This window comes from Puma concolor, chromosome D4 (assembly GCF_028749965.1).
Source record: "Puma concolor isolate L17-30 chromosome D4, mPumCon1.1.hap2, whole genome shotgun sequence".
Lineage (NCBI taxonomy): Eukaryota > Metazoa > Chordata > Mammalia > Carnivora > Felidae > Puma > Puma concolor.
The window spans coordinates 57,987,363-58,013,919 of NC_141679.1; the positions used below are offsets into that span (position 1 = coordinate 57,987,363).

Genomic DNA, 26,557 nt, shown 5'->3' on the forward strand with positions numbered 1-26,557 from the left:
TACTGCAGTGAACATGATTGTGGAAATGTCAGGTAAATCTGGGGTTGAGGATAGAAAGAGAAAGCATACCTGTTATTCTGGGCAAGGGTTGCAATCTCAAATGCTTTATAGGATCAAGGAAAATAATGCAAAATGCAAATGAATAAAGTGAACCTGGCTAGTTACAAAACTCCATGAGGAGTGATGGGAACATGTCAAACGGAAGGGCACATGCCTATCTTATGAGGGCAGCCACTTCTCAATTCCAGCCAGTTGTTACTATCTGGAAATAAGGGCCTGGTACATGGGCAGTTTTTTCAAGCAAGACAAACTGAAATCCAGATTTTTTTTTAATTTTTTTTTTTTTTTTAGAAATCTCCCAAATTTTTATATATTTATTTTTTTATTTTTAATATTTATTTATGTTTGGGAGAGCGCAAGTGGGGGAGGGACATAGAGAGGGGAACAGAGGATCTGAGGTGGTCTCTGTGCTGTCAGGCTGACAGCAGCAAGCCTGATGTGGGGCTCGAACTCATGAACTGCAAGATCATGACCTCAGCCAAAGTCAGTTGCCCAACCAACTGAGCCACCCAGGTGCCCCTCCAAAATTTTTGTTCTTATGGTGGCATTTTTACTGTGCAAGCCACATAAAACCTATTGACACACAAGATGTGACTGTCACGCTGTCACTTTGCAACATATGCTCTAAGATCATGACTGGGAATAAATGGTAGGGAAGTGCTGACTGAAGACACAGCTGTTTAGTCATCTTTCCATCCGTGGTATGAAAATGGAGAGAAATGAAGGGTTAAGAGTTTAAGATCTTGGCACTGAGAATTTTTTTACTAAGTCTCACCTTTTTGGTTTTTATCTTCCTTCCTTCCTTCCTTCCTCTCCTCCTTCTCATCAGATGTGCTGTTCTCAGGCTAACCTAAGCTCCCAAAAGTTATCTTGGGTCCAGTTAGCCTGCTGGGCTTGCCATCCAGTAGCTTTATCAAATAAACATTGGTGATGCCCTACTAAGTTCCAAGGTTTTGTGCTAATAATTACCTATCAAGATATAAGACACAGCCCCACACTGCAAAAATGTGCTGTCATGAAGAGATAAATAACAAAATAAACTGGCCAAGGTTTGGTACCAAATGAGTTGTGCAGACGATTGGTATTGAAGTTCAAGAGAAAATTCCTGTGATTAAGAAAAGCTTCCAGGGCACCTGGGTGGCTCAGTTGGTTGAGTGCCTGACTTCGGCTCAGTTCATGATCCATCTCTCAACTCCTCATGGGTTCAAGCCTTGCATTAGGCTCTGTGCTGACAGCTCAGAGCCTGGAGCCTGCTTCAGATTCTCTCTCTCTCTCTCTCTCTCTCTCTCTCTCTCTCTCTGCCTCTCCCCTGCTCACACTTTCTCTCTCTCTCTCTCTCTCTCTCTCTCTCTCTCTCAAAAATAAACATTTTAAAAAGAAGAAGAAGGATGATGGGTATTGAGGAGGGCACCTTTTGGGATGAGCACTGGGTGTTGTATGGAAACCAATTTGACAAAAAATTTCATATATTGAAAAAAAAGAATTAAGAATTAAAGAGGATCCAAATAAAAAAAAAAAGAAGAAGGAGGAGGAGGAGGAGGGGGAGGAGGAGGAGGAGGAGGAGGGGGAGGAGGAGGAGGAGGAGAAGAAGAAGAAAGAAAAGCATCCAGACATGGTAGGCTTTGAGCTAGGTCCTTGAAAAGAAAAGAAAAGAAAAGAAAAGAGAAAAAAGAAAAGAAAAGAAAGGGAAGGAAAAGAAAAGAAAAGAGAAATAGGGAGAGAGTATTCCAGATATCTTCCCAGTGGAGTAAGCCAAAACTCAGAATTCAGAATAAATTTGGCATGTAATGGAACATGGTTCGATAAGTAGGAAGGAATTTTGAATGTCACATTAAGGAATTTGGATTATCCTGTAGGCAGTAAGGAGCCATTGAAGACTTTTTAGTAATAAGGTGATATATTGAAGGCTGTGCTTTGAGAAGATTAATCTTGTGTCATTAAATAGGATAGCTGGGAGGAAAGAGACGGAATGAAAGCACTAGAAAGCATGAAACTAGTAGAAAAAGTATATAATAATTCAAAGGAGAGGTAATGCAGATCTGAATTAGAAAGATTGGGAGTAAGAGTGGGAATTTGAGAGGCAATATAACAAGTGGTTAATAAGAACACTGACTTTAGAATCAGACATTTCTTTATCTGAATCTCAGATCAGATATTTACTGACTGAGTTATCTTAGGAAGATTTTTAATATCCCTGAACCTCATTTCTCATCCATAAAATAGACATAATAATACTTAGCTTAGAGAGTGGTTATATGGATTAAATGAGATAATGTAAGTTAGTGCTTAGCATAATAGTTGGAATATAGTAAAGCACAATAAATTATTAGATCGATGCCGAAAATATTTGAAAAAAGATTCGGCATGACTTGGTGATTGAATGTAGAGAGAGTCCACATAACTCTCAGTGTTTTCAAGCTTGTGTTTGTTACTGATAGTCCAAAGAAGGCTGATTTGAAATAGAAAAATCAGTTTGACTTTAGTTAGATGTGTCGAATTTGAGGTAATGGTAAAGTGTCTAATAGGCAATAGAGATTTGATTCTGGAAGTTCTGGAAGAATGTAAGATTTGGAAATCAGTGGCATAATGGGAAGGGCCAAATACTTCTCAAGTTGAAAAGACTTCACATCTGAGCCTTGCTGTAAATCTACATTATTTTTCATTATTTGTAAAATTTTTAAATTTGAGTATATTTGACTATAAGTCTACATTTAAAAGTGTGCCAGGTATTGGTTTATTAAACCATGAAGAAAGAATGATCTAAGAGGAAGAACTAGGAAGATTAAAGCCAAAGGGAAAAGAGGGTTTCAATAGGAGAAAATAGCCAAATAAAAAAGTTTAAATAATGTAAGTTCAAAATTAAACTATTTCAGACCAAGTATTACAAGACAGACAGACTTTAGGTAGTTAAGAAATGGTTAGGGAGAAAATAAAGTTAACATAATCTATTCTTTTTATTATTTTTTTATTTTTTTGAGAGAGAGAGAGACAGAGTACAAGTGGGGAGGGGCAGAGAGAGAGGGAGACACAGAATCCGAAGCAGGCTCCAGGCTCTGAGCTGTCAGCACAGAGCCCAATGTGGGCCCATGAGCCAAGTGGTGAGATCATGACCTGAGCCAAAGTCCCACCCAGGCGCCCCAACGTAATCTATTCTTTTAAGAATTTTTGTGTTGAAAAAAACAGGAGAAAGAGGGTATTGTCTCAGGTCCTTGGGTTGACATGCCAGTGATGCCAGAAATGCCTCTGCTTTCTGTATACCTGAAATTCCATCACCCTTACCCAGTTGCAGAGACTTCAAAGACTTCTGTCTCTGTGGAGCTGAGCAACACTGTTCATTGCTGCTGCAACTTACTCCTTTTAACAGATTAATGGAGATATAATTGATGTACCATGTTTCACCAGTTAAAGTATACAGTTTAGTTGTTTTTAGCATATTCACAGAGTTGAGCAACTATCACCACAATCTAATTTTAAAACATTTGCATCATCCCACAAAGAAATCCCATACCTGTTAACAATCATTCCCTATTTTCCCCGTTCCCCAAGTCCCTGTCAGCCACTAGCCTACTTTTTGTCTCTGTAGATTTGCCTAATCTGGACATTTCATATAAATGCAGTCAAATCATATGTGACCTTCCATATTTGGCTTCTTCCACTTAGAGTAATGTTTTCAAGGTTCATCTATGTTGTAACATGTTTCAGTACTTCATTCCTTTTTTTGTTGAATAATATTCCATTTTATGAACATATCACATTTTACTTATCCATTCATCTATTGAAAGACACTTGGTTGTTCCCACTTTTTTGGCTATCATGAATAATGCTGTGAATATTTGTATACAAGCTTTTGTGTGAATTTTTGTTTTCATTTCTTTTGGGAATATCTCTAGGAGTAGAATTTCTGGGTCATATGGTAACTCTATATTTCACATTTTAAGGAACTTCCAGACTGTTTTCCAAAGTGATTGCACCATTTTACAATCCTCCCAGCCATGTATAAGGGTTCTGATTTCTCCACATTATCATCAATACTTGTTATTGTCCGTCTTTTAGATTTTAGCCATTCTAGAAGGGTGAAGTGGTATTTCATTTTAGTTTTGATTTGCACTTCCCTAATAACAAATAACATTGGAATTCTTTTCATATGCTTATTGACGATTTTTATGTCTTATTTGGAGAAATATCTATTCAAATCCTTTGTCCATTTTTTAATTGAGTTATAGATCTTTTTATTATTGAGTTGTTAAGAGTTCTTTATATATTCTGGATAGCAATCTCTTATCAGAAATATGATTTGCAGAAGTGCCTGGGTGTCTCAGTTGGGTAAGCATCTGACTCTTGGTTTCAGCTCAGGTCATGATCTCACAGTTTATGAGTTCAAGCCCCTCATTGGGGCTTGTGCGCTGCCAGCACAAAGCCTGCTTGGGATTCTCTCTCTCCCTCTCTCTGCCCCAACCTTGCTCGTGTTCTCTCTCTCGCTCTCTCTCTCCCTTCCTCTCAAAATAAATAAATAAAACTTTAAAAAAGAGAAAGAAATATGATTTGCAAATATTTGCTCCCATTCTGTGGGTTGTCTTTTCACTATCTTGATTGTATCCTTTGAAGCAAAAAGCTTTAAATTCTTATGAAGTCCACTTTATGTTTTCTTTTGTCACTTGGACTTTTGGCATTGTGTCTAAGAATATATTGCCTGACTCAAGGTTATGAAGAATTACTCCTTTTTTTTTTTTTAAAGCTTTCTTTTAACAGATCTTTTTTACCCCCACATGAACAGGGGTCTTCTCTTCTAAGCCGTTTGAGTCAGATCTGTCTATTGCTCACTCTCATTTACACTCAAGGCTCATCTTTTTTTATACTACGCGTGTTCAACAAGACTTGGACTCACCATTTTCTATCTGCCCAAGCACTGTGCTAGGTTTTGTGGGAAACACAAAATAAAAATTCTGTCTTATACGCTGGATATTGGGCAAAGATGAATTTAACTTGGACTTTGCAGTTAAAAGAGACATTAAAGTGGATATGAAAAAAAGAACAATAAACGCATCAAAAGACAAATGATTTACTTAATCAAAACTGTTTGTGGACTAATGCTACTTTTTCATGAATTTTGCATCAGTATGCAATGAAATGAGAAAAGTAATGATATGCTTATTTTTATGAAATGATGATAGTTGATGCAAAGTTTTTTTTTAAGTTTATTTATTTATTTTGAGAAAGAGAGAGCATGGCAGGGGCAAAGAGAGGGAGAGAAAGAGAATCCCAAGCAGGCTCTGCACTCTCAGTGCAGAGCACAAACCACGAGATCATGACCTGAGCTGAAATCAAGAGCCGGTCACTTAATCAACTGAGCTACCCAGGCACCCCTATTTTGTTTTTTAATGATGCTACTTGGCAATGTAAGAAATTGGCAATCCCATATTGATCTACTGAGTTTTGTGGGATTTTTTTCCTGTCTGTAAAACTCACAGCCTGTAGCCACAGGTTCAGAAGACCGATAATTTCTGGCTCTGGGCTGATCAGTGAAGACTTGGCGGATGAGTTGATCTGAGCCTTGTAGATTCTGAATAATTCTGAGTAGAGATCCAAGTGTAACAGGTAGGAGAATCTGAACAAAGGCAGCAGAGTGGAAATGAGATTATGGGAATACTACTTGGCAATGAGAAAGAATGAAATCCTGCCATTTGCAGCAACATGGATGGAACTGGAGGGTATTATGCTAAGTGAAATAAGTCAGAGAAAGACAGATATCATATGTTTTCACTCATATGTGGAACTTGAGAAACTTAAGACCATGGGGGAAGGGAAGGGGAAAAAATAGTTACAGAGAGGGAGGGAGGCAAACCATAAGAGACTCTTATATACAGAGAACAAACTGAGGGTTGATGGGAGAGGGGGGAGAGGAGAGGGGGAAATGGGTGGTGGACATTGAGGAAGGCACATATTGAGATGAGCACTGGGTGTTGTATGTAAGCGATGAATCATGAGAATCTACCCCCAAAACCAAGAGCGCACTGTAAACACTTTTTGTTAGCCAATTTGACAATAAATTATATTTAAAAATAAAAAAAATAGGGGCGCCTGGGTGGCTCAGTTGGTTAAGCATCTGACTTTGGCTCAGGTCATGATCTCACAGTTTCTGGGTTCAAGCCCCACGTTGGTCTCTGTGCTGACAGCTCAGAGCCTGGGCCTGCTTTGGATTCTGTGTCTCCCCCTCCCTCTGCCTCTCCCCCTCTCATGCTCTGTCTCTCTCTCTTGAAAATAAACATTTTAATTAATTAATTAATTAATTAATTAATTTAAAAAAAAGGAAATGAGATAGTGAAACAAGTTTGAAGGACTACATGATGAAGTATGGGAAGTAGGGTTGTAAAGAGAGGGAGTAGATAGATAGCAAAGATGGAGGACCTTGAAAGCCAAAATGAGTTTGAACTTAATTCTCTGGATAATGGGAAACCATTAAAAGAGGTAGAAGGAGCGACATATGGAAGAAAGATGGTACTTTAAGGAGATGAATCTGGTAGTACTGGAAGGTAAATTGCAGGTGAGAATACTAATTAGGAGCCAGGTGGGGTTTATAATGTGACAATATTTGTATTTTGTTTCTAACCGGAAAATAATTTGATCTTTCATCAAAAACACTATAGATCTTTGGCAGTAGTGGGTAGAAGATAGGTGATGGTGTGGTGAAGTAAGCCAAGCACTTAAAATGTGAAAGCTGCCACCATCTATAGGCAACTACAAACATTTCCTAAGTAGTGGCTCTCCAGTACAATGCATGGCTTAGCTTCACAGAAATCTCAGGGACAAAGACCATGGCCCTCGAGCTCTTATAGTAAGAAGCTAGAACTCTATGCTTGGTCATGGGGATTGGCTTTGCCCTACACTAAAGCTCCTTATCCAACCCACTTTGAGGTCTGTTTCAGGGAAGAGGGAAGTACAGCCATACCTCAGGGATGTTGTGGGTTCTGTTCCAGATCACTGCAATAAAGTGCATATTGCAATAAAGCAAGTCAAATGACTATTTTGGTTTCCCAGTGCATATAAAAGTTACAATTATACTATACTATAGTCTGTGAAGTGTGCCATAGCATTATGTCTTAAAAAAGGTGTATGCCTTAATTTAAAAATACTTTATTGCTAAAAAATGCTAACCATCATCTTAACTTTCAGTGAGTTGTAATCTTTTTGCTGGTAAAAGGTCCTGCCTCAGTGTTGATGGCTCCTGACTGATCAGGGTGTGGGTGCTGAAGGTTGGGGTGACTGTGGCAAGTTCTTAAAATAAGACCATGAAGTTTGCCACATTTATTGACTCTTTCTTTCACAAACAATTTCTCTATAGCATTCAATGCCATTTCATAGCATTTCACCCACAGTAGAACTTCTTTTGAAATTAGAGTCAATTCTCTCAAACCCCACACTGCTTTATCAACTAAGTTTATGTAATTTCTAAATCCTTTGCTGTCATTTCAACAGTCTTCACAGCATCTCCACCAGGAGTAGATTCCATCTCAAGAAAACACTTTCTTTGCTCATCCATAAGGAGCAACTCCTCATCCATTAAAATCTTATCATGACAGTAATAGCAATTCAGTCACATCTTCAGGCTCCACTTCTAATTCTAGTTCCCTTGCTATTTCCACCACATCTGCACTCACTTCCTCCACTGTAGTCTTGAACCCCTCAAAGTCATCCATTAGGGTTGAAATCAGCTTCTTCCAAACTCCTGTTAATGTTGATATTTTGACTCTTCCCATAAATCATGAGTGTTCTTAATGGCACCGGACTTGGTGAATCCTTTCCAGAAGATTTTCAATTACCTTTTCCCAGATCCATCAAAGGAATCACTATATATGGCACTAGAGCCTGATGAAAGGTATTTCTTAAACAATAAGACTTGAAAGTTGAAATGACTTCTCGACCCATGGGCTGCAGAGTGGATGTTCTGTTAGCAGTCTTGAAAATAACATTAATGTCATTGTACCTCTCTATCAGAACTCTTTGGTGACCAGGTGCCTTGTCAACGAGCAGTGGTATTTTGAAAGGAATCTTTTTTTTTTCTGAGCAGTAGGCCTCAACAGTGGGCTTAAAATACTCAGCAAACCATGTTGTAAACAGATGTGCTGTCATCCAGGCTTTGTTCCATTTACAGAGCACAGACAGAGTAGATTTAGCATAATTCTTAAATGCCCTAGGATTTTTGGAATGGTATATGAATGAACACTGACTGGTTCCAACTTAAAGTCACCAGCTGCCTTAGCCCCTAATGAGAGTCAACCTATCGTTTGAAGTTTGAAGCCAGGAACTGACTTCTCCTCTCTAGCTATGAAAGTCCTAGAAGACATCTTCTTCCAATATATGGCTGTTTTGTCTACATTGAAAATCTGTTGTCTCATGTAGCCACCTCCGTTAATGATCTTAGCTGGCTCTTCTGGATAACTTGCTGCAGCTTCTACATCAGCACTTGCTGCTTCACCTTGCAACTTTATGTCATGGAGATGGCCTCTTTCCTTGAACCTCATGAAGCCACCTCTGCGAGCTTCCAACTTTTCTACTGTAGTTTCCTCACCTCTCTCAGCCTTCACAGAATTAAAGAGAGTTAGGACCTTGCTGTGGATTAGGCTTTGGCTTAAGGAAATGTGGCTGGCTTGATCTTCTATCCAGACCACTGAAGCTTTCTCCATATCAATAATAAGGCTGTTTTGCTTTCTTATGATTCATGTGTTTAGCAGAGTAGCACTTTTAACTTCCTTCAAGAACTTTCTTTTGCATTTACAACTTGGATAAGTGTTTGACACAGAGGCCCAGCTTTTGGCCTATCTCAGCTTTAAACACGCCTTCCTTGGATGAGCACTGGGTGTTATATGGAAACCAATTTGACAATAAATTTCATATTAAAAAAATAAAAATAAAAATAAAAATAAATAAACATGCCTTCCTCACTAAGCTTAATCATTTCTACCTTTTAATTTAAAGTGAGAGATGTGCAACTCTTCCTTTCATTTGAACACTTTGAGGCCACTGTAGGGTTATTGGTTGGCCTAATTTCAATATTATTATGTCTCAAGGTATAAGGAAGCCCAAAGGGGAAGGAGAGAGGGAGGGGAGCAGCCAGACAGTGGAGCGGTCAAAACACACACAACATTTATTAAGTTGACTATCTTTTATGGGCATGGTTCATGGTGCCCCAAAACAATTAACAATAGTTATATCAAGGATCACTATTCATGGGGCACCTGGGTGGCTCAGTTGGTTAAGTTTCCAACTCTTGATTTCAGCTTATGTCATGATCTCACTATTCATGAGATCAAGCCCCGTGTTAGGTTCTGAGCTGACAGCACAGAGCCTATGTGGTATTCTTACTCTGCCTTTCTCTCTGCTCCTCCCCTACTTGTTCACATGCACGTGCACATTCTCTCTCTCTCTCTCAAAATAATAAACTTAAAAAAAATTTTTTTAAGGATCACTGATCGCAAGTCACCATAACAAATTTAATAATAATGAAAAAGTTTGAAATATTGTGAGAATTACTAAAATATGACACAGAGACACAAAATAAAATCCTGTTTGAAAAATGACACTGATAGACTTGCTCCACACAGTGTTGCCAAAAAACAAACAAAAACACAACAACAATGCAGTATCTGAAAACATAATAAGTGACGCTCCATACAAGGAGGTATGCATGTACAGTGACACCAACACCATTTCTGCTGCTTTCAGTCTTCTTGTGAAAACCACTAATGGTCAGTTTTATGAAGCAGCCTCCTTCTCTCCTTCCCTTCCTCATTGTTTCCTGCTTTATGAGATCAAGGTGCCTTTGCCCCTCAAACAGATTTAGGTTGGAGGTGGGTTTTTGGAACTTTACCTACTTCTCTGTTCTCTCTGCAACTCTGTTCATTTTAGCATATCATCTGTAGACTCATGGGTCACATAGGAAATAGAAGAAGCAATAAAGGGAAAGAAACTGTATCTCTTGTGGATCCTGAGTGGTAGTTGCTGTGGTCCTGGCCACTGGACCCAAGCCTTCTTTCTAGGGACCTGAAATCCAGGGGCTTGGCTGAGGGATCCAGATACTAGTCAACACTGAGAGGAGACCTAGATAGGTCCCCAGCTTGTGACTGTCTTTGCCATCAAGGGTGGCAGCAGGGGGCAGTGACCTGAAGTAGACAGACAGTGCTGCTGCTTACTGTACAACTGGCTCTGGCTGTAGCTTCTCCACTGTTTACTGATTCCCACAGAACTGGCCCAGAACCTGAGGAAAGTGGAGCTGGGAAGGGGTGAAGGGCTCTGTAGACCTACAGGCAGAACTGAGATTTTTCTCTGGCAGAGGGAAGACCTCTCCCTTTCCTTAGCCTTCCTTTCCCTAGGAAAATAAGCTTCCTGGCCCCTCAGCCTGGTCAAATGGATTCTGCCTCACCACTGGCTCAGCTGGACGCCACTCGGCAGGCACTTGACCAAAACCTGATGCAGGTGAAGGGAGAAGGTTTTGTTCCAGCCACACTAACAGAACCTCTGAAGATGTAGGGAACTGAATCAGACTCTGTGTTAGGAAGGGACCTGTGCCCAACTCGGTCCTAAGGCTCACTACCACCCTGTGTATAGAAGCCTGCCTATGGCCCAGTCTCTCTTTTTTCTGAGACAGACCTCATTTCTCTGAAGAGGCACACCCTAGAAAGCCTAGTGCTGAATCTAGCTGGGATACACAAAGACTCTACCTGCTGACAGAATGATGCCTGGTCCCTGAAACCTCCCTTCAAGGTTTCAGAAACCCCCTCCCAGGATGGCTGCTCTGCCCTGAGGCTAGTCTGGAATCCTAGTGAAAGGAAAAAGCTGGAAAACAAGGAGTCATTCAGAGTGGGTGAAGAGAGGAGGGAGAGGTTTCTGGCTAAGATCTAAAAGGAGGGGCCTAAAGGAAGGAAGGAAGCTCTAAGGCTCTGCCCAGACTTTTTCCCTGAGACTCCTAAGAGCAAAAGAGAAGCTAGACCCAGCTCTCTGGTCTAATTTTCTTTGCTGCCTTGAGAGTTCTCAGTCTTCCAGCCCTGGCTGCCCTCTGTGGCTTTCTCTCCCCTCCCCCTTCCCTAGGCTAAAGGGCCCACAGGGACTGACAGGGAGGGAGGCTGAGTGGCTGTACTGTGGGCATGCCTGCTCCTTTCCCTTCCCCCTTCCCTTAGCAGCAACGTCACCGCAGCACCAGTAGCAGCGGCAGCAGCAAGGATACTGGGGCTGGGATTGCGCAGCCTCCCTGCATTAGCAACGATGCCATTGTATTAGCAGAAATCAGATCTTAGGAAATCGGTTCAGTTCCCCCTGTGTGGTCCCGTGGAACAATGCCTCAGCTGGAACTGTCGAGGTAGAGCTTGGTTGCAGTGCAAAAGGAACAGAAGCCTCCGGGTACAGCTCAAGGCTCCTTACAGAGGTATGGCTTAGCGGAGCTGGGGGAGGGGCAGGGCAGAGACGGTAGGATAACCGATCAGCACATTTGGACCCTGGCTTCTGAGGGTTGGCTTTGTCCTTCCGAAAGAAAGAGAGAGAGCAAAGAGAGAGAGAGTGCAAGCATGAGAGCAAACATTAGATGAGCTCGTCCATGCATACATTTGGGCTGTGGTGCAGAGGCTTGGGCTAATGCTATTTTGTCAAGCAACAGAAGATCCCCTCTTTTCTGGGCGTTTCTAATGAGGCTGCTATAGTATGGGTCATGGTGAAGGGGGGTCAGATCTAGGAACAAAGACTTAATGGGAGGAGACACCCCTAAAGCTATTGTAAGTTTATGATGGAGAATATGCTGGGATCCAAGCAGCTCTCAAGAGGAAGGGCTGGGAAGCATCCAACCCGTTCTTTTCCTCCATACATAAACATACATGCCCATAGACACGCATACCATATCTTCTGTTGCCATGGAGCCACCAGGCTGCAGGTAAGGATGGAATAAGAAAGAATGTTGACCAAGAGGCTCTATAGTATATTGGGGGAGGGGGAATGTGAGGAGTCAGTCACTGTAATGCCTACAGCACCTGACCTGTTATAATCAGTCTCCTTATACAGACCTAGATTCCTATCGGGAAGAGACCTAAGCATAAGCTGGTCCTCCCAAATCCACCCTCTTTGTCTCTTCCCTTCAGTCGTGCCCAAGAGAAGACTCAGACAGGAAAACAGTTATCAGTGCTATTGACGCTCCTCATCGGGCCACAGATCAAGGTCAGGTTGTTAGAGAAGAACAACTGAATACTGCTGTCTTCCCAGTCTTCCTTCAGGAGGCCAAGAAAAGAGGGAAAGAGTTTTATGACTGGCAGAAAGATGCTGATGACCAAAGACAGGGGAAACCTTTCTTCTGGAGTTTAGAACATTCTCCTGCCCAGAGTTGACCTATTGCTGAGCAGATAGAAAGAGTTCCTTAAATTCCCATTTCCACTGACCACCTTGGTGAATGATTCAAATACATATGCTAAAAGGAGTCAGTAGTTCCACATTGTGCAAATATGGGCACATACATACAGTCAGTAGTTCCACATTGTGCAATTATGGCAAATACACTGGGAAGTTGCAGGAGGGAGGGTGTTAGTTCCCAGGAAGCATCTAGGAATATGAACTACAGAACAGGGAAAAGGGGCCTTGGGGACTATGAATGGGGCAGGAAGGTGAGGGCTGGGAACTGAGACAGGAGTGGATTGAAGAGTGTTTAATAACACTCATATTACTGAGGTGGTAATATAAAAGGGACTGTCGGTTCAGAGAATAGAGAAGTGGGTAAATCCAAATTATGTAAGTGGAGGTTCAAGTGTGGGCCTATACAGGAAAGGTAGGAAGCAGCTGCTGTAGTAGCAGAATAAATGCCGGTACTTTTGGAAAAGGGTGTGGCCCCTGAACATTTTCTTTGGGAGGCTGTTGTAGTAGGAAGAATTAGGAGTTAGGCAGACCTGGGTTTGTGTTGTTCCATCTCAGCTGTGTAATTGTGGGCAAATGATTTACTCTTGCTAAGCTTCAGTTTTCTCATCTGTGAAGTGGGAATGATTGTGCCTACTCTAAAAGATCATAGTGGAACTAGAGATGACATATGTAAATCACCTGGCATGTAAGAGCTCAGTGAATGATCACTAATAAATAGTATTATTATGTTAGGCCAAGAGACATCCATTTGGAATGGGGGCCAGGAAAAGGGCTCTCATGGAAAGCTTTCCCTGATTCTGGAGAGCTAGACTTCATAACTTTATGCTGGCTAAACCCAACCACTATCTTCCTACTAGGCATAGCTATTGGGCCCGTCTTCTGAGAGCTTTCTTTCACTCTCTTCCTATTCTGGATTCTCTATTCCTTCCCCATCATCATCTCCCATGTCTCTCCATTTAATCAGGGTGCAGAGGGGATCTGCAATGAGCTCTTCTACCCTATTGTTTTCAAGTTTATTAGAGCTCATGGCCCACAGTATTAAACTTGTATTGTTATAGAACAAGTCATTCCCAGGAAAGAAGTCTAAGAGGTGTGTGTTGTGTTTGAAATAAAGTCACATGTATAGTATACTCTCATTACATTCTTAACTAACAAAAGTTAAGTTATCCTGAGTCCTGTCTAATTGTCATTTATTCACTGAATGATCTTGGACAAGTCCTTTTGTTTTTGATTGTCAATTTCCTTGTTTTTTAAAATGAAAGTGGCTCTGCCTACTTTGGTGAGTTGTTGTGAGGATCAGTGAGGCGACATGTAAAAAAAAATGTGCTTTACAAAAATGTGCAAGTTCAGGAGAGGGGGCATGAATACAAAATCTCATGGGATGCCTGCAGTACGTCACCTCAGTTGACTGAGCTAGAGTTGTCTGTGAAGGAAATATTGGCAGGCATCCCCCTTGGTTGTGTGGAAATCAGAAAGGAATAAGACCTTTTCTTTTTTTTTTTTTTTTTTTTTTTTTTAATTTTTTTTTTTTCAACGTTTATTTATTTTTGGGACAGAGAGAGACAGAGCATGAACGGGGGAGGGGCAGAGAGAGAGGGAGACACAGAATCGGAAACAGGCTCCAGGCTCTGAGCCATCAGCCCAGAGCCCGACGCGGGGCTCGAACTCACGGACCGCGAGATCGTGACCTGGCTGAAGTCGGACGCTTAACCGACTGCGCCACCCAGGCCCCCCAAGACCTTTTCTAAGATACAAAAATATAAAATGAATCAAACAGTGATAGAGCTTTACAGTTAAAATAGGATTCAACAAAACCTAAATGTAAAAGCTAAAACTATACAGCTTTCAGAGGGGGAAAAAAAAGGAAAAATTTCTTTATGATCTTGTGATAGGCAAAGATTTTTTAAATAGGACAGAAGGCTCTAACCATAAAAGATAAATGGGATTTTATAAAATTAAAAACTTCCATTAATTAAAAAGCACCATGAAGGTGCACCTGGGTAGCTCAGTCAGTCAAGCATCCGACTGTAGATTTCAGCTCAGGTCATGATCTTATGGTTGTGAGTTTGAGCCCCAAGTCTGGCTCTGTGCTAACAGTGTGGAGCCTGCTTGGGATTCTCTCTCTATCTATCTCTCCCTCTCTCTCTCTCTCTCTCTCTCTCTCTCTGCCCCTCCCCTGCACATGCACTCTAAGTAAATAAATAAACTTAAAAAAAAAAAAAAAACGCTATTTAGAAAACAAATGGGCAGGGGCTCCTGGCTGGCTCAGTCGGTGAAGCGTCTCACAGTTCGTGAGTTCAAGCCCCGCATTGGACTCTATGCTGACAGCACAGAGCCTGGAACCCACTTAGAGTTCTATCTCCATCTCTCTCTCTACCCCCTTCCCCACTCACACACACTCTCTCTCTCTCTCAAAAATAAATAAACATTTTAAAAAATGTTTTAAAGAAAACAAATGGGCAAGCCACAGGCTGAGAGAAAATATTCTCAAGACATGTGTCTGATAAAGGAAATTTAAAAGCCCCTACAACTCAATAATAAAAAGACAAGTCAGTTTTTTAAATGGGTAAAATAGGGGCACTTGAGTGGCTCAACCCGTTAAGTGGCAGACTTCAGCTCAGGTCATGATCTCATGGTTTGTCAGTTCAAGCCCCATGTCCAGCTCTGTGCTGACAGCTTGGAGCCTGGAGCCTGCTTCAGATTCTGTCTCCCTCTCTCTCTGCCCTTCCCCTGTTTGCACTCTCTCTCTCTCTCAAAAATAAATAAACATTAGGAAAAAAAATTTTTTTAATTAAAAAAAAATAAATGGGTAAAATAGAAGTCCACAAATAACCGAGCACCTACCATGTTCCAAGCGCTGTGTATAAGTTCCAGGGACACAGAGTTGACTGTATCACAGGTTTTGACCTCAAGAAGCTACACTCTAGCCTGGGGAACAGATATGTAAACATAACAGTATAATATAACTCTCTGCACCCTCCAGGTACAGATTCTTCATCATCTTCCATTATCCATTTATTCTTTATCTCTGGTTTAGAGGATCAGCCTTCTAGACTCTGTGTATCACTATGTTTTTCCATTTCAAAGCATGTATGACTCAATAATAGTTTTGTGGATCAGAATCACAAGTTTCTATGTTTGTATATTTGTGAATACCGCTTGAAAATGGTGGTTTGAAAGGGGGGTGGGGTTGGGTCGGGGCGCTTGGGTGGCTAAGTCGGTTAGGCGTGCAATTCTTGATTTTGGCTCAGGTCATGATCTCACAGTTCCTGAGGTCAGCCTCTATGCTGGGCATGGAGCCTGCTTATGATTCTCTCTCTCCCTCTCCTGCTGCTCCCCTGCTCTCACACACTCACGCGCATGTGCATTCTCTTTCTCTCTCTCTCTCTCTCTCTCTCTCTCTCTCTCTCTCTCTCAAAAAAAAATTAAATTAAAAAAATATAGGGGGGCTGGATATTCATTGAAGATCAAGTGATGGCTGTAACACATAGGTACTCCTAAAATTACTGCTATATGTACAAGATAGCTCCTTTAGTCCAGACCTCAGATGATAGCCTGGACCTTGGGGAAACCTAGTACTATCTATAAGGGGAAGACCCCCTCTCCAGGCCCTGAACCTATGGTATCTACGTGTTTAAAGGAAATAAAACCGTTTAAATTACATACATAATAGATATATATTACATACAAATTAGGAAATACAGTTAATACCAAAAGGGTAAAATTATAAATAATCTAAAATCACTCAACATAGATAAGAACTATTAACATCTTGTTGTATATGGTTTCAGATTTTCTTTCATGCATATTGCTATGGTCTGAATGTCTGTGTCCCCCCAAATTCATATATTGAACCCTAACCCACAAAGGTAATGATAGTAAGAGGTAGGCCTTGGGGTGATTACTTCATGAGGGCAAAGCCCTCATGAATGATATTACTGCTTTTACAAAACAGGCTCCAGAGACATCTCTTGTCCCTTACACCATGTGAGGACACAGCTAGAAGTGCCAGCTATGAACCAGGAAGAGGGCAGAACACAGCCATTTTGACACCTTGTTCTTAGACTTCCCAGCCCCCAGAACTATGAGAAATAAATTTCTGCTGTTTATAAGCCACATAGTCTCAGATATTTTGTCATAGCAGCTTCAACAGACTAAGACACATATAGACATATATTTATTTTTTAAAATGGTGTCATACCGTACTGTTTGTAGTTTGCAGTTTTCACCTAATATTTTGTGAATGTTTTCCCAAGTCAGTGGTCACATTGACATATTTTAATGTTACTCTGCTCTTACTTTTTTATTAAAAAAATTTTTTTTCCAGGGGTGCCTGGGTCACTCAGTCGGTTAAGCATTCAACTCTTTTTTTTTTTTTTTTTCAACGTTTATTTATTTTTGGGACAGAGAGAGACAGAGCATGAACGGGGGAGGGGCAGAGAGAGAGGGAGACACAGAATCGGAAACAGGCTCCAGGCTCTGAGCCATCAGCCCAGAGCCTGATGCGGGGCTCGAACTCACGGACCGTGAGATCGTGACCTGGTTGAAGTCGGACGCTTAACCGACTGCGCCACCCAGGCGCCCCAGCATTCGACTCTTGATCTCAACTCAGGTCATGATCTCATGGTTGGTGAGTTTGAGCCCTGTGTTGGGCTCTGTGCTAACAGCGTGGAGCCTGCTTAGGATTCTCTCTCTTCTTCTCTCTGTGCATCTCCCTCTCTCTCAAAAAAATAAAATAAATAAAATCATTTTTAAAATTTTTAAAAACAAACAAACAAACAAATAAATAAATAAATAAATTTTTAAGTTTATCTTTGAGAGAGAGAGTGCGAGCATATGAACAGGGAAGGGGCAGAGAGAGAGGAGAGAGAAAATCCCAAGCAGACTGCACACTGTCAGTGCAGAGCCCAACACAGGGCTTGATCTTACCAACTGAGAGAAACCTGAGCCAAAATCAAGCGACACTTGGGGTGCCTGAGTGGCTTAGTCAATTGGGTGTCCGACTTTGGTTTAGGCCATGATCTCTGGGCCTGTGAGTTAAAGCCCTGCATCTGGCTCCGTGCTGACAGCTCGGAGCCTGGAGCCTGCTTCCAATTCTGTGTCTCCCTCTATATATGCACCACCCCCCTCAAAGATAAATAAACATTAAAAAATTAAGAAAAAAAAAGTGTTGGACACTTAACTGACTGAGCAACCCAGGTACCCCTGCTCTTTTCTTTTTTGTTGATTGATTATTATTGGAATTTTAGGTTGTTTCCAACTTTCTGTTATCCTTGTGGCATATATATTTGAACCCAAGTTTTCTTGGTGAAGGAAGAGATATGAAGGAGCAAAGAGAAATTATCTCATGTACCTCATAGCTAAACTTCCTAAAAATCCTCTTTATTTCTCTCTATAAAATCCCATACTTTAAGGCAGCTCTCTTTCTCTTTTCTTGTTCTCAACTTGTTTCTGCAAATGCCCCATCCCCTCCACTGCTCAACACTGGTTCCCTTCCTCACCCCTCCTGACCTCATAACTCCTAACCTTTTGTGTGTGTGTATTTTTTAAAAAGGTTTTAAATAACAGCTTTGTTAAGGTATAATTCACATACCATAAAATTCTGTAGTTTTGATTTTACTCGCAGACTTTCATAATTATCACCACTGTCTGATCTCAGAACATTTTCATTACCCCAGAAAGAACCTCCATACCTGTTAGCAGTCACTCCCCATTCCCCAGTCCCCCAGTCCCTGGAAACCACTAATCTATTTTCTGCTCTGTGGGTTTGTCTGCTCTGGAAATTTCATGTAAACGGAATCCTACATCATACAAAAAAGCTTTTTATGACTGGCTTCTTTTACTTTTTGAAGTTCATTCATGTAGCATGGGTCACCACTTCATTCCTTTTATTGCTAAATAGTATTCCATTGTATGTATATATCACATTATTTTTCTTAACATCGTTTTTTTGGTGCAGCTTTATCTATATATTTATTCATTTTAATGTTTATTTACTTACTTTGGAGAGAGAGTAAGCGACTGAGCAGGGGAGGGGCAGAGAGAGAGAGGGGGAGAGAGAGAATCCCAAACAGGCTCTGCACTGTCAGCGCAAAGCCTGATGCAAGGCTCAGTCTCATTAACCATGAGATCATGACTTGAGCCAAAATCAAGAGTTGAATGTTTAACCCACTAAGCCACCTAGGTACCCCTATTTATTTATTTTTAAAGTAAGCACTACACTGGGGTGCCTGGCTGGCTCAGTCAGTGGAGCATGCAACACTTGATCTCAGAGTTATAGGTTCAAGCCCCACACTGGGTGAAGAGATTACTTAAAAATAGAATCTTAGAAGAAAAGTAAAAAGAAAAACCAAATTAAAAAAATAAATAGGGATGCCTGGGTGGCTCAGAGGGTTGAGCATCTGACTTTGGCTCAGGTCATGATCTCACAGTTCATGAGTTTGAGCCCTGCATTGGGGCTCACTGCTGCCAGTGCAGAGCCCGCTTTGGATCCTCAGTCTCCCTCTCTCTGTGCCCCTCCCCTGCTTGTGCTCTCTCTCTCCAAAATAAATAAACATTAAAAAATAAAATATAAATGAATAGATAGATAGATAGATAGATAGATAGATAGATAGATAGAGTAAGCTCTATACCCAATTGGGGCTTGAACTCACAACCCTGAGATCAGGACTCACATGCTTTACCGAGTCAGCCAGGTGCCCCTCATATACACGCTTTTGTGTGAACATGTGTTTTCATTTCTCTTGAGTATATACCTAGGAGTAGAATTGCTGGGTCATATGGTAACTCTATGTTTAACATTTTAAGGCACTGTCAGACTATTTTTCCAAAGTAGCACCATTTTACAATGCCTGAAGCAAAGTTTGAGAGTTCCAATTTCTCCACATTTTCACACATTTATTATTGTCTGTCTTGTATCTTAGGAATCATGCTGGGGATGAAGTGGCATCTCAATGTGGTTTTCATTTATCTAATGACTAATGATGTTGAGCATCTTTTCATGTGTTTATTGACCATTTGTGTGTTTACTTTGGAGAAATGTCTAGGCAAGTCTTTGCCCAGTTTTTAATTGGGTTATATGTCTTTTTAATGTGGGGTTGTAAGAGTTCTTCATATATTTTGATCAGAAGTCTCTTTGTAAATATTTTCTCGCATTTTGTGGGTTGTCTTTTCTTGATGGTATCCTTTGACGCGTGAAGGTTTTTAATTTTTATGACGTCCATCCACCTTATCTATTTTCTCACTTTTCACTTGTGCTTTTGGTGTCATAGCGAAGAAACCATCACCTAATCCAAGGTAAAAAATATTTATTCCCCTGTTTTCTATAACTCAAACCTTGTAGCTCAGTTTAGTCTGTCTAGTTTCCACCTTTCTCCATATCTACTACCCCCATATCTATTACCCCCAGTCAACTCACAAAGGATTGGAAGTCCAACAAAGTCTTCCTCTCTGAAAGGAAAGGGGGAAAAAGAGGGTAAATACTTTTTAATTTTGATGTAATTTAATTTGTAAATAATGATATTTTAAAACTGTATCCCTCACAAATGTATTTATCAGCCACTTGAATTTTTTCATTTATTATTGCCTTTTCATGTCCTTAAGTATATGTGACTTGCCTAGATCTTTTCTGTACTCCACATGAAGGGCTGTGATCCTATAATCTAAATGAGTTAAAATTTTAAAAATTGATGGTATAAAGCATTCAGCTAAATGATGGAGAACTTAGGTTGTAGGGGATTTATACTCATAGTGGGTGGAAGGAAAATGACAAGAATAAAAAGGGAAGGAAGAGAAATGAATGAAATTAGATATGAGGCATCTGAGCAAGTGAGGACTGTTAGGATTGAACTTGATAGCACAGAAGACTAGAATTTGAGGAAGCCATTCTGCCACAGTCCAGCCAACAGACCAGAGAAGCTCAGAGTGGGCTCTGTGTCCTTGGGGCCAGGAGACCTTGAACAAGAGAGAACTTTACCTTAGCCTATCAGAGGAAAAACTGGGAAGAGAAGACTTTCTAGGAGACCCCCACAGTGAAAGTTCTGAGCTGAAACTGGATAGAATTTGGGCACTTCAGAAGATCTGTACCCTGAGCTGGACAAGAATGTATTATGGCTGTCATGTTTGCTAGGTCTTATGTGATGTTGTGCCTGAGTGATACAAAAGAGATAGAAATAGACACCCGCCCTGCATTGAGAAGGAAGAGATTAGCATACTTTCAGTCACTTTGATGCCCAATTTGGTCTCTGTATTCAAGAAGCTGCAGGACAGGGGCACCTAGCTGGCTCAGTTTGTGGAGCATGTGGCTCTTGATCTTGGGGGTGTGAGTTCAGGCCCCACGCTGGGTATAGAGATTACTTAAAAACAAAATCTTTAAAAAGAAGAAGAAAAAGCTCCAGAACAGTAGTAAGGAGAGCAAGGATCCTTAGCCCACAGCCATGAGAGAGGGATAAGCATTCTGGGGCTCAGAGGAAGAGAAAATGAGATGACATAGGGGGGCAAATGATAGAGAATATTTAAAAATAGTTTTCTTGCAAAATTATAGCTTACTGCTGTGAGTACATAATATAGTATTCATGATTTTCCCCTTATCTGAAAGCTTGCAAGCTGTAACTGTGACTAAGTCATCTCTGTATCCCCCTTAGTGCTGAGCACCCTTTCAGTCATCCTAGATGATTTTTCTTAGTTATGTCACTACTCATACTTTTCTGTACTCAGGACTAGTCATCATTTACTGCTAAGAACACATCCTTGAAAGAAAACGAGAAAGTGTTGCCCTTGAGAACCCCGAGATTTTCATATTTGGCATTAAAAGGGGCTCTGCCTTTGGTCACAAGTGGATGCATGGCCAACTTAAAATGAAGGGGGTGCTCAAGAGCTGGGCCTGTGCAGTCCAGAGTATGGTGGGGTACCCCTGCCCTGTTGGGCTGTGTTATCAAGCTCCATCTTGACTCTGAATCTTTTCTCCTCTTGGGCTCTTCTCCACCTGAAAATGCTATGGGAAGGGCATGTCCCTGACTTCCAGGGAGGTGACATTAGGTTCCCTTTCTTTCCCTCTCTCTCCAGGTGCCAAGCTCTCCTGATGAAATGTGTTCTGCCCCACTGGGCTCCAGGGGCAGTGTCTGGTGCTGTTGATGCCCTTGTTCGAAATTTCCAGAATGGATAGTCCCCCAAAGCTGACTGGAGAGACCCTCATCGTCCACCACATCCCCCTGGTGCACTGTCAAGTCCCAGACAGACAGTGCTGTGGAGGGGCAGGTGGGGGTAGTGGGAGCACAAGATCCAATCCCTTCTGCCCACCTGAGCTGGGCATCACCCAGCCTGATCAAGACCTAGGACAAGCTGACTCGCTGCTATACAACAGTCTGCACTCTGCTCCGGGGGGATCTGCGCGGTCTGCAGACAGCACGAAGAGTAGGGTGCGGGATGGAAGAGGCCCCGGGGCCCCTAAACGACACAATCCCTTCCTGCTACAGGAAGGTGTGGCTGAGCCAGGACTTGGTGACCTATATGATGACAGCACTGGTGATAGTGCCACCCAGCAGTCCTTCCACCTGCATGGGGCTGGTCAGCCCACCTTACATCTGTCCCCTTTCCAGCTGCCACCACCTGGCCCTAGAGTGAGCAGGCCATGGGGGGCAACACGTAGTCGGGCTGGAGTAGTGGAAGGGCAGGAGCAGGAGCCAGTGGCCACCTTGGATACCCAGCAGTGCAGCACCAGCCACTGCTGCCGGCCAGAACTGGAAGCAGAGACCATGGAACTGGATGAGTGTGGGGGGCCTGGTGGGAGTGGCAGTGGGGGTGGAGCCAGTGATACCTCTGGCTTTTCCTTTGATCACGAATGGAAACTCAGTTCAGATGAATCCCCAAGGAACCCAAGATGCTCAGGCTCAGGACCTCAGCACTGCCGCTGCAGTAGCACATCCAGTCAGTCTGAGGCGGCTGACCAGTCCATGGGCTATGTGAGTGACTCCTCCTGCAACAGCTCAGACGGTGTGCTGGTCACCTTCAGCACCCTCTACAACAAGATGCATGGCAACTCCCGTGCCAATCTCAACTCCGCCCCACAGTCTTGCAGCAACTCTTCCTTCTGCAGCCACTCAGACCCTGGCGCCTTCTACCTGGACCTGCAGCCCTCCCCAGCTGAGTCTAAGATGTCTTGTGAGTCCCACCACCCCGACAGTGGGGGAAGGGAGGGGAGCTATGGCTGTCCTCATGCCTCGTCTCCTGAGCTCGATGCCAACTGCAACTCCTACCGCCCACACTGTGAGCCCTGCCCAGCTGTGGCTGACCTCACAGCCTGCTTCCAGAGCCAGGCCCGTCTTGTTGTGGCCACACAGAATTACTATAAACTTGTCACCTGTGACCTGTCCTCCCAATCATCCCCAAGCCCAGCTGGCTCTTCCATCACCAGCTGCTCTGAGGAACACACCAAGATAAGCCCGGCACCAGGCCCTGGTCCAGACCCTGGCCCCAGCCAGCCCTCTGAGTATTACCTATTCCAGAGGCCAGAAGTCCAGCCAGAGGAGCAAGAAGCAGTGGGTTCCTCAGTGGAAGCAGCAGCTCCTGTGGGCCCTGCTGTGATCGAGGGGCAAGTGTACACTAACACTTCACCCCCCAACCTTAGCACTGGACGCCAGCGCTCTCGAAGCTGTGATCGCACCCTGGCACGCAGCCCTCCTGTCCGCCTGGGCTCACTGGAACGCATGTTGAGTTGCCCAGTGCGCCTGAGTGAGGGTCCTACAGCCCTCGCTGGGCCTGGCTCCCCGCCTAGGCGGGTCACCTCCTTCGCCGAGCTCGCCAAAGGCCGGAAGAAAGCTGCAGGCTCTGGCTCTCCGCCACTTCGACTGAGCATCGGAGAGTCCTCCCAGGAGTTCTCACCCATCCAAGAAGCCCAACAAGATAGGGTGGGCCCACTGGATGAGGGCGTTCGCTGTAGCCATAGCCTACCACCCATGCCTTCGGGGCCAGGCATGGACCTAGTTGGCCCAGAGCCCTGGTCCACCCAGGTCTGTCAGGGCCCCCAGTCCAATGAGATGCCACCTACTGGCCTCAGAGCTGCTGGGCAAGGCCCCCTGGCCCAGCTGATGGATCCAGGGCCTGCTCTCCCAGGGAGCCCAGCCAACAGCCATACACAGAAGGATGCAAGAGCTAGAGCTGACGGTAAGGAACCTAGCTGGAGAATATGAAGATATATGCATGGCTTCCTCAGTGATAGGGCCCTGGCAACCACCCCATCCATAACCACTAAAGGTTCCTCAGCCTAGATTAATCTTTCCAGTCCAGGTCATGTCCTACAGTTGTCACCGGGGGAAGGAGGGATAGAGGATAAACAAATACACTGAGGAGATAAAGTCAGGATTTAGAAATTGATATATTGAGAAAGGAAGTAACACAGAAGATTGTGATTGTAAGCCTGGATGACTGGAAAGATGAGGGTATGTGGATAGAGACCTCAAACACTAAAGTAGATTTATAGGAAAAGGGATAAGGCACGAGTTTAGTTTTGGACATTTAGGAATTTACAGTGCTTAAGGGATATGTCCAATAGGCAGACCATACTGGGTGTTAGTGAAGTCCATTCTTTGATCAGTGATTGTTGCCACTCATCAAAGAGTCTGAAACCAGTCGCTAGACCTTTAAAGCCTCCTGGGTCCTCTCTTTTCCTATTTATTTTATTACATTTAAATATTTTATAAAGGCTCTGTGTTAAATGCTGGTGATAGATATGAGGGACAGTCTCTGCCCTCAAAGAATACGGACTAAGGATGAAAACAGAAAAGGAAACATAATTAAAACACAGAGATGACAGTATATGGTACTGGTCTATGAGAGGGCTATCCAGACTAACATGTCAGAAAAGGACTGCTAACATAATTTATATTTAAAACCAGTCTAGAAGGACAATTAGGAATAGGCTTTGTGGAGACTTGAAAGAACATTCTAGATTCATACAGTAGTCTGTATAAAACTACAAAGGTGCAAAATAACTTGATGCTTTCCAGAAACTGCAAATCATTTGGTATAGCCATGGTGGGGTGTGGATGGAACTTTTGAAGGATTTAATCAGGGAAGTGGCATTTTGTTTGTTTTTAACAGCTTAGTAGCATGTTTTCATTTGCGTTTTAGAAAGATCACTGGTTGTTTGGGTGGAAGGTAGATTGGAAAGGATATCCTGGGAGTCAGGGGATGGCTATGATCAGAGTCGTCAGAATAAAAGAGGTAGTTGCATATGTGGAATTTAAGAAACAAAACAGATGAACAAAGGGGAAGAAAGGAAAATTAAGATAAAAACAGAGAGAAGGCAAACCATAAGAGACTCTTAAATACAGAAAACAAACTGAGGGTTGCTGGAGGGGAGGTGGGTAGGGGAATGAGTTAAATGTGTGTCGGGCATTAAGAGGGCACTTGTTGGGATGAGCACTGGGTGTCATATGGAAGTGATGAATCACTAAATTATGTTCCTGAAACCATTATTACACTATATGTTAACTAACTTGGATTTAAAGAAAAAATTAAAAATATATAAAATTAAATTAAATTTTTAAAAATAACTTTTAAAAAAAGAGGTAGTTGAAGCTTTGAGTGGATGAGAGCATCCAGGGAGAATGTGTGGAGTTATAAAAGGAACAAGGACAGAGAGCCCTGAGGATACAATGATTTAAGGGTGAGCAGAGCAACATCCCAAGGAGACTGAGAAGAATTAGGATATTAGAGGAAAACCAGGGGAGAGTGAAGGTACATGCACTAAATGAGGAGAAAATTTCAAAAAGAGTTCAACAAAATTTGAAGTGAAATTGCTAACATTAGGGCTGAAGAATCCAGAAAGCAACATTTGGGAGCAGTGAGGGTGGCAGCCAGATCTCAGAGGGTTTGGAAAGAAAGAGGAGATAAAGCAGGGGAAAGGGAGATAAAGGGGAATGTGCTGTGCTGTGGCCTCAGGTTGGGGTCCCTTGGCTTCTCAAAGGAAATGGGTTAAAAAAACATAAATGGTTTTATCTCTGCTGTTAGGGAGATCACAGCCCATCAGAAGACTTCACACTCCTAAACATACACAGAGGAGCTGTTCTTGGGGTGGGGATGGAAAGGGAGGTCTCTAGGGAAGAGGGGGGTCAGAAACAGCAGAGATTGGCCAGAGTCCCTTGGAACCTACTCCCTTCTTAGACTGTACTGTCTGGCAGGTGTCTCTAGGCACAGGGGATGTTGTGGCTGACATTCTTAGGGCAAGACCAATCCTGGTCAGAGATGCATTAAAAGTGTTGTTTGTTTTGTTATCAGGTAAGACTTTTCATATAGAGATGCTGTTCTGTTCCATAAGTCTCCAGTGACTTATCACAGGTCTCTTCTCTCGATTCTTTGCTATGAGTGACTATTCAAAAGAATTCATGAATGACAAAAGAAGCAGAGATCTCTTTGAGATCCTGAGCAGCAGAGTCAGGATTCAAAAAGATCTTACCAAGTCTGGAAAGAACAAAATTAAAAAAGCAGGGAACCATGTGAAGTTTGACAGGTGAGCTGTATGTACTTCCGTTGATTTGGGATATTTAACTGATAGCAAACTCAGAATGAGTCAGCAGTTTGGAAGGGCTTCCTTCCAAAAGTTAAAATGACTGGATTCATTGATAGACTCCAGAAGGGAGAAGCTGATAGTCCTCTACTCCCTGCACCAGTTAGTGCTCACCTGGAAGTTCTAGGTGCTTCATTTTAAGAAGGAACTGAGGGACTGGGACTATGTCACCTATAGAACAGCAGACTTGGATGAACGTGGTCTCTGACTCCAGTTTTCTTAAGAGCTGTCACGTAGAAAAATGTGAAGCCTTAGTCTGTTTTCCCTGGGGACATAACTGAGACCCACTCCCCAGGTTAGGCTCCTCCCTCTTCTCTGAGCTTACTTCCCTGCCTCAAACCCTATCCTGGGGACTTAGGGAGGATTTTTAAAGAGTAGAAATAAACAGTCTAATACAAACATACTTCATATAGGGGGTATAATAAAGCTGGGGTTGGGAATACCTAATCTGATAGCCAGGGTCCATTCAGCCTTGAAATTTGATATTTAAATAAATGGAAAGGAGGGAGGCATTCCCAGGAGGGAAAGCTGTGTGCTTAAAGTTGGGGA

General features: G+C 42.5%; 1 protein-coding gene across 3 annotated transcripts in view; it reads left to right on the plus strand.

The window, feature by feature from the left end:
- The window catches only part of RUSC2 (RUN and SH3 domain containing 2), a 67,668-nt gene that overhangs the window by 32,598 nt on the left and 8,513 nt on the right, over positions 1-26,557 (plus strand). For 2 of the 3 annotated variants that reach the window (XM_086683455.1, XM_086683456.1), the window contains exon 2: positions 21,508-23,604. In XM_086683455.1, the coding sequence (XP_086539581.1) occupies positions 21,576-23,604 (2,029 nt within the window). In that variant the 5' untranslated portion in view covers positions 21,508-21,575. Of the gene's footprint in view, positions 1-9,216; positions 11,477-21,507; positions 23,605-26,557 lie in introns of those variants that run through there. The other variant, XM_086683454.1, reaches the window with a different exon arrangement.